Source organism: Myotis yumanensis, unplaced genomic scaffold (assembly GCF_028538775.1).
Source record: "Myotis yumanensis isolate MYYU_CA2020_CCGP unplaced genomic scaffold, mMyoYum1.0.hap1 SCAF_14, whole genome shotgun sequence".
In the NCBI taxonomy this organism is placed as follows: Eukaryota; Metazoa; Chordata; class Mammalia; order Chiroptera; family Vespertilionidae; genus Myotis; species Myotis yumanensis.
In genome coordinates, this window is record NW_027223765.1 from 7,831,740 (window position 1) to 7,839,308 (window position 7,569).

At 54.0% G+C, this 7,569-nt stretch overlaps 1 protein-coding gene across 3 annotated transcripts; it reads right to left on the bottom strand.

Moving 5' to 3' along the window:
- Positions 1-691: 691 nt before the first annotated feature.
- MYD88 (MYD88 innate immune signal transduction adaptor) lies at positions 692-5,563 on the bottom strand. 3 transcript variants are annotated; one of them, XM_070391601.1, is made up of 5 exons: positions 5,172-5,563; positions 4,244-4,378; positions 3,652-3,832; positions 3,399-3,490; positions 692-2,271 (listed from the first exon to the last, which is right to left on the bottom strand). In XM_070391601.1, the coding sequence occupies exons 1-5, from the start codon at positions 5,497-5,499 to the stop codon at positions 2,117-2,119; spliced, it is 891 nt and encodes a 296-aa protein (XP_070247702.1). In that variant the 5' UTR covers positions 5,500-5,563; the 3' UTR covers positions 692-2,116. The 3 variants fall into 3 exon arrangements, with proteins under 3 accessions (XP_070247702.1, XP_070247704.1, XP_070247703.1); XM_070391603.1 differs by having other exon boundaries at positions 2,170-2,271; positions 3,399-3,441; positions 3,643-3,832; XM_070391602.1 differs by lacking the exon at positions 692-2,271 and adding an exon at positions 2,282-2,516.
- Positions 5,564-7,569: the final 2,006 nt, after the last annotated feature.

Here is a 7,569-nt window from a genome sequence, read left to right on the forward strand (position 1 = left end):
TCTGCTCCCCAGGGAACACTGGAGAGGAAGGTCCAGAGCTGCCCTGAACACTTGGAGCCTCCCTAGGAGTCCCTGAGGGCAAAGCAAGGCTGGGGAGCCTTCAGCATCCAGGAGTCATGGTAACACGACTCATTGAGGGAAAAGCTATGGGTGCTGATGTCTGGGCACTCGAAAAGATCACTAGAGTTATCTCTGGGATTAGGATTATGGCTGATTTTTTTCCTGTATATTTTCTAAATGTTCTTGCATGAAGAGTGAAAAAGTGATCTACTTAGATAGAGCAACATCTTTGGGGGTAACGTAGATATGCCACGGATGACCATTACTGATGACAACTGAGTGTCTCCGGAGATCTGTGGCTGGAAAGGGGGTTCACCGACTCTCCTTGGAGAACCCAGAAGAGCAGCCCCCGCCCACTGGCTGGGCCAGGACCCAGGAGCACGGCACAACCCAGGGAAGGCCAACTTGGTGGGGGCAAGCAGTCTCCCCGTGCCTGGAGCTGAGACGGCTATTCCTGGTTCTGCCTGCAGTCCCCGTGAGGCCTGGGACCTCGGAAGAGAGGTCCAGCCTTCAGGAAACTCATGCCAAACCCACAGGAACCTACCCAAGGGGCCAGTTTCTCTTACCCAGGAGAGCCTTATCCCAGGTTACCGCTTCCAAACGCCTTCCAGACACAAATGAAACCTGCTGGTCCCAAAATAGAAAAGTCTTTATTTATTAAAAACCCAGGATACAGGAGAAATGACACAGACATTTCTCAGCTCTCTTGGAACTTCTCGCAATGCATACAAAATAGGGGTGAATTACTTCCTGGAAATCTTTAAAAAATACTCCCCAGTATCAAAGCGGGGATAGGTGCATGGAGCTAAGTGCTTCATCATGACCGTGCAGAGAGGGGCCTTCAGGCCCTCCCTAGACCCCAAGGGCAGGGACCCTGCGCCAGCCATGCTGGGGGTGGAACAAAGAGGTGCACTTTCTATTAGATTTAGGGTCCTGGGGTCTGCTCTGGGACAGAGACCTGAGACCATGATATCTTCTCCCCAAAGGAGAGCTTGAGTCTAAGTGCTGTACACATTCCCTGGAGAGAGAGAAGGACAACAGCCGTCTGCCGCTGGCCGGCTGTGTGAGGTCAAGCAGCTCTCTGCCCTGCTCTGTGCTTCTCTGAGGGCGTAAACACTGGCATATTTGGTCCTGTTTAGAGGTTGGTTTCAATGAAGTGGGGAAAATGATGTGTGTGTTTGCATGTATGTATGTGTATGTATGTCCATGTGCCCACAAGCTCTGGGGCAGGAGGCTCTTATGTGGTTTGTAAACTAGTCCCAGCAAGCAACTTTGTAAGGCAATCAAGGCACGAGAAGTCGGTGGGAAAGCTCTGTGGGCGGCCCAGGGAGGAAGGTTTCTTGCTTATCCCACCACGGCGATCGAGCCTCGGAACCCACACTTGATGGGTCCCATCCTGTGCCAGGCAGAGGCGGGAGGTGACCACAGGCACCTGGATGGGTTGAAGTCAAAAGCAGCCCTAACCGCTCCGAGGACTTGTCACACTGAAGGTGGAAAGAGGCTGGGAGGAATCCAAGAGGCAGACAGAGGTGAACCCACGGGGGAATCAGGCTCAAAGGCGGGATCTCTGTGCTAGGCCAGTGTCTACCCCGTGGGGCAGGAGGAAGTGAGGTGTGAGGTGGGCAATGTGTAGGCACCATTGTGGAAGCAACTGCCCTGGCAGTAACCAGCTTAGGGCTCCAGCAGCCAGCTCTCTCCCAGCCAAGATCTGGCTCCCCTAGGAGACCCAGAACAAGGCCCCCCATTTCCCACAGTGATTGGAACATAGCTACTGCCTCTTCTCCCCACGCCACGAGTTACCAGGCAGAGAAACTGAGGTCTAAGGTGAGTGGATGGGTCAGAGATGGCGCCTCTTAGTCCCAGCTGGCACATCCACTGGCAGCTGCTGGTTCCAGGCAGGACATGAGATGTGATGTCCAGAAGTGTGCAGTGGCTGCAGATGTGCCTGTGGAGTTGGCATCTCAAGGCATCCCCCTACAACCTCAGTGGGAGGCAGAGGCAGAAGTACATGTACAGGCAGACAGACACACGGACACCCAGGGTACCAGGGCAGTCTTCAGGGCAGGGCCAGGGCTTTGGCCAGGCGAGTCCAGAACCAGGACTTGGTGCAGGGGTTGGTGTAGTCACAGACAGTGATGAACCGCAGGATGCTCGGGAACTCTTTCTTCATTGCCTTGTACTTGACAGGGATCAGTCGCTTCTGATGGGCACCTGCAAGCCAAGGGGTGCAGAGCTGGCACCAGGCCCTCATCCCACAGTGGCAGTGGCGTCGGGCCAGTGCCCAGACCAGGGATTGACCCTTTTAGTGCCGGGAGCGCAATCGCACTCCTCCTGCAGTGTCACTATTAGATGCTAGTAGTTCACTTATTGACAGATGGCACCTAAGTGCAGATTACTTATGATGCCGAAGGTTTGTAGTTCTAAGATTGATCACGGGCATTGAGGACACAAGAATCCTATGCAAAACGGTACAGAGCAATATTCATTTAGGAACTGTGTACTTTACTGCATATAAATTATACTTCATTTAAGTCTGTTATCAAATCATTTAGGAATTGTGTACTTTACTGCATATAAATTATACTTCATTAAAGTCTGTTATCAAAAAACAACAACAATAAATCCATTAAAATGATAGAGCAGAACAGGTGTGTGAAGCTTTGAAAGTCTCAGGGCCCTGGGAGCACATCTAGAGCTCAGTCTAGCCCAGTGATGGCGAACCTATGACACGTGTGTCAGAGGCGACACGCGAACTCATTTTTTTGGTTGATTTTTCTTTGTTAAATGGCATTTAAATATATAAAATAAATATCAAAAATATAAGTCTTTGTTTTACTATGGTTGCAAATATCAAAAAATTTCTATGTGTGACACGGCACCAGAGTTAAGTTAGGGTTTTTCAAAATGCTGACACGCTGAGCTCAAAAGGTTCGCCATCACTGGTCTAGCCAGTGGTCGGCAATTTTTTTTCCCTACTAGTATTTTATAATACAATCAGCAAACAATATATGTCAAAGATGAAAACAAATGTAGTGAAGGTTTCCTTAAGTTTTTGAATATGTAACTTCATTTACTTGCGATTCATAATTTTTTTTCCTAAACTGCTGTAAAATCAGCAAAAATGCCTTGGCAATTTCAGCATCGTTCCTAGGATATTGGTTGGCACTCAAAGGGTTAACAACAGCCCTCCCTCAACGAAGCATCCCTGGCACACATTCACCCACACACAAGGCACCAGGTGTGCCGTGACCCCCAGGAGTCCTTGGGGAAGGCAGGCTGGCCTCCCGAACCCCTCCCGCCCACCCACCCTTCTGTGGCAAGGGAAGGACTGAGCTTACCTGGAGAGAGGCTGAGCGCAAACTTAGTCTGGAAGTCACATTCCTTGCTTTGCAGGTAATCATCTGAGACAACTACCACCATCCGGCGGCACCTAGGGAAGAGCGGAGGCACTGTGGCAACCCAAGGGACGGCCTTGGGAGGAGCCCATTGTGCCCAGGCTAGACAGGGCCCAGCTGGGGAAATCCCAGCCTCTGGGTCCCGGGGCCGGGCCTCGTGCACCCCACCCACTCGCTCCCTGGCCACCGAGCCAACCTCTTCTCAATGAGCTCACTGGCAATAGACCAGACACAGGTGCCAGGCAGGACATCCCTGTCGGACACACACAACTTCAGCCGGTAGTTTGTCTGTTCCAGCTGCTGGATCATCTCATGTACAAACTGGATGTCGTTGGAGCAGTAGCAGATGAAGGCATCAAATCGCTCAGGCATTTGCCCTGGGTGCAGAGAATAAGGATAATGGTCGGAGCACTGTGGAAGGCTGGGGAGAAGGCCAGCCAGGATCCCCCAGTTCAGGTGACCCTGGTCCTGGTCCCCAAACCAACCCTGTGATGACACTACTCAGAAACTAAGTGCTGTCCCCAGCAGAGGAAAGACGAGCCTCCCCCCAGCACCCCTGCCCTAGGCCAAGCCCTGGATTCACCATGAGACAGACACATCATTTCATGAGAGTTTCATACCCACCCGGAGGCAGGATTATTATTATTATTATTATTATTATTATTATTATTATTCCTGTTTCTTAGGTGAAGAATCAGGCTCAGAGAGATTAAGTCATGCTCTACACACCACCCTGTCCCATGGCCCACCTGTCCCACCTGGATCAGGGGAGACGCATAGGCCCTTACCCATGGGGTCGTCGAGTGTGGTGATGCCGGCTAGCTCTGCCGTCCGTGGGACGCTGCTGTCGACAGCGGCCACCTGTAAGGGCTTCTCAGACTCCTCCTGCTGCTGCTTCAGAATGTACTTTTGGCAATCCTCCTCTGTGAGGAAGAGAGAGTGTGGCAGGCTCCCCCGGGTGCCCATGCTGCCACCCACAGTCAGGACCCACCCCCTGTCCCACCTCCCTGGCCATGTTGTGCGCTAGGGTTTCTCAGTCCACTGGCGTCACCCAGGGTTTGACAGCTCTGAGCCCCATCGGGCTCTGACCATCCCAAAGGGATGTCAATGGTGTGTCCATCTGGGAAGCCATTAAGGCCGGGTTTGTATCTTTCTGTCCTTTTGCCCTGACACCCTTTCCCAGGGCTCCTGGGAATGGAAGCCGAGGTCCGCTTCTTCCAGAATCCACAGCTAATGTGGACAGGGGGCTGGGCACGCAGAAAGGGCTCAGGAGACCGTGGTGATGTGCAGTGCGGGCAGCGGCTCCAACTAAGCAAGGCGCAACTCTCCCCGTGCCTAGGCGGGAGGCGGCGCACGTCCTTAGGGACAAAGACGCAGCTTTCAGTCCCACCCTTGCCCTGTGGCTCTACCTGAAGCAGCCCAGACACCCCCCCATCCCCCATCCCCCATCCCCTCCCCCAGAGGACCCGGATTCGGACCCTGGTCCTACACAAAGGCTGTCTCCCTTCGCTCTCCTTTCTCTGGTCTCTCTCGTCCTCGGTATTGCAAGAGGGAACTGGTCCCACACGGTTCTCCCTCTGCAGGCCGCCTCCCCTCCCTACCCACCCGTCCCGACCCCTAGGAAACCAGGGCCTCGCGGGGGGGAGACTGTTTGCAGGGGCCGGTGACGGCAGCTCCCAGATCCCCAGGGTGAGACCGGCCGCGGCGCGTCCTCACCGATGCTGGGCCCCAGCTCCAGCAGCACGTCGTCGCGGCCCAGCTTGGCGAGCAGCGCGAGCAGCTTGCCCACCGAGGCGCCGGGGCGGCCCTGCCAGTCGTCCAGCAGTTTGCGCGTGGGGTCGGGGTGCGCCTCCAGCTGCCGGATCTCCAGGTACTCGAAGCCCATCTCCTCGGCCAGCGCGCTCCAGTCGGCCGCCACCGGCGTGCGCACGTTCAGGAACAGCGACAGGCGGCGCCGCACCCGCACGTTGAGCGCGGCCAGGGGCAGGGAGGACGCGGCGGGGGCGAGGGGCGCGGACCCCGCGCTCGGGGCCGCGGCAGCCATGGCGGGCAGCCCGGCAGCAGCTTCCGCGCAGACCAGTCGGGTCTCCGGCCCGCACTTCCTCCTGCCTTTCCGGCCCCGGCTCCCCGGCCCCGCCCCGCGGGTTTCACTTTCCGAGAAGCGCCGCCCTTCCCTCCGATCTGGGGCACCTAGCGCGGGTGCGGAGGCGGGGCGCCCCGCCCCTGTCCTGGGGTGACCGTGGATGGAGGATGAGGAAACTGGGCGCCTGCTTTTGAAGGTCTGGGGAGGTCCACCGACCTGTGCCTGGGGTCCTGGTCGGGGTGGGGGGGTGAGGGGAATGCCGATCCTTCTTCGGGGTTTGTACGAAACGGGGGGCCTTGCGTCTGGGAGCTGGTGGAGTCATATCTTTCCAACTGGGGCTCTGAGGGGTTCGCGTGGTCCTGCCCTCCAGGGTGGTGGGAAGGAGGCAAGGGTTGTGTGTGCCCATCTCTTGTCCATAGGAGTGTGGGGAGTCCAGGGCTGTCCACTCAGAGGTAGAGATGGGGGGCATAAACCTACCTTCCCGGGTTGGGGATTGGGGTGACAGGGCGCCCTGGCCTTTGGTGTCTGGGGGAAACAGTAGTACTGCTGTTAACGTAAAAACCATTGAAACCTGTAAAGAATTTCTGTGAGTTTATTTGAGCCAAACTGTCCACATATGCCGGGAAGCAGAACCTCAACAAATTCAGATAATGCTCCGGAGAATGGAGGGGTTACTTTTGTATTTATACATTTGCAATCAAAGGAGGGACGCAGGTGTGTTACATGAAATTCATTGGTGATAGATTAAGGAGGTGGGATAAAGCAAAGCAGGGGAAACCCCTGGGATTGGATAAAAAGTAAAACGATGGATTGAACCAAGATGGCGGTATAGGTAAACACCGGAGATTGCTGCCGCAAACAACCACTTCAAAAATACAACTAAAAAGCCGAAACTGGTTTGGCTCAGTGGATAGAGCGTCGGCCTGCAGACTGAAAGGTCCCAGGTTCGATTCCGGTCAAGGGCATGTACCTGGGTTGCGGGCACATCCCCAGTAGGAGATGTGCAAGAGGCAGCTGATCGATGTTTCTAACTCTCTATCTCTCTCCCTTCCTCTCTGTATAAAATCAATAAAATATATTTAAAAAAAAATACAACTAAAAGACGGAAGGGACATCACCCAGAACCACAGGAAGGCTGGCTGAGGAGAGATTCTTCAACTAGAAGGAAAGAGAACAGCATACCGAGGCTCAGAGGAGGCGCAGTGTGGAAAATAGAAAGGTATGGAGGTGCGCATGGAGCCGGCTGGTGGCTGAGGGCACGGTTGTCGTTTTCAATCAGGAGGGAGTCTCAGACTCTGAGCTCCAGATCCGGGCGAGTCTCTAGGGACTCAGACTCAAAAGGGAGAAGCGGGATTGTCTGGCATCAGTCGGAACATGAGGGCAGCTTTCTCTCCCAGGTTTGCAGCGGTTGCTGGGGTTCTGAGAAGCAGAGCCTCTGGGAACGGGACTGAGAGCAGCCATAACTGCTCCCTCTGCCCGCCCTGTTGATCCCCTGCGACCCGACCCGCCCAGGCCCTGCGCAGAGCCATTTGCCTGATCGCCTCAGGCAAAAGCTAGATTAGCACCTCTCCAGAGGACAGAAGTTTTCCCAGGCAGACACAGCTGAATCTCACAGCCAGTCGGCCTGGTGGTCAAATCCCTCTAGTATTAACTACAACAATCAAGGCTTAACTACAACAAGACTGCGCACAAAGACCACAAGGGGGTGCACCAAGAAAGCATAAAAAATGCGGAGACAAAAAAACATGACAGAAATGGAGGATATAGAGCTAAAAAACGCACTTTTGAGAGCTTTCAATAATTTGCTAGAAACTGCCGATAAACTTGATGAGAGCCTCAAGAAATCTAATGAGACCCTCGATGTTGTGATAAAGAACGAACTAGAAATTAAGCATACACTGACTGAAATAAAGAATATTATACAGACACCCAACAGCAGACCAGAGGAGTGCAAGAATCAAGTCAAAGATTTGAAATGCGAAGAAGCAAAAAACACCCAACTGGAAAAGCAAAATGAAAAAAGAATCCGAA

Bases quoted from the DNA above. Each gene is read 5' to 3' on its own strand.
- MYD88 (XM_070391601.1), bottom strand. From the start codon at position 5,499: ATGGCTGCCGCGGCCCCGAGCGCGGGGTCCGCGCCCCTCGCCCCCGCC. The intron at 4,379-5,171 runs GTGAGGACGCGC...TCTTCCTCACAG, and splicing joins GGAGCTGGGGCCCAGCATCG to AGGAGGATTGCCAAAAGTAC. The intron at 3,833-4,243 runs GTAAGGGCCTAT...CTCTGCACCCAG, and splicing joins CACACTCGACGACCCCATGG to GGCAAATGCCTGAGCGATTT.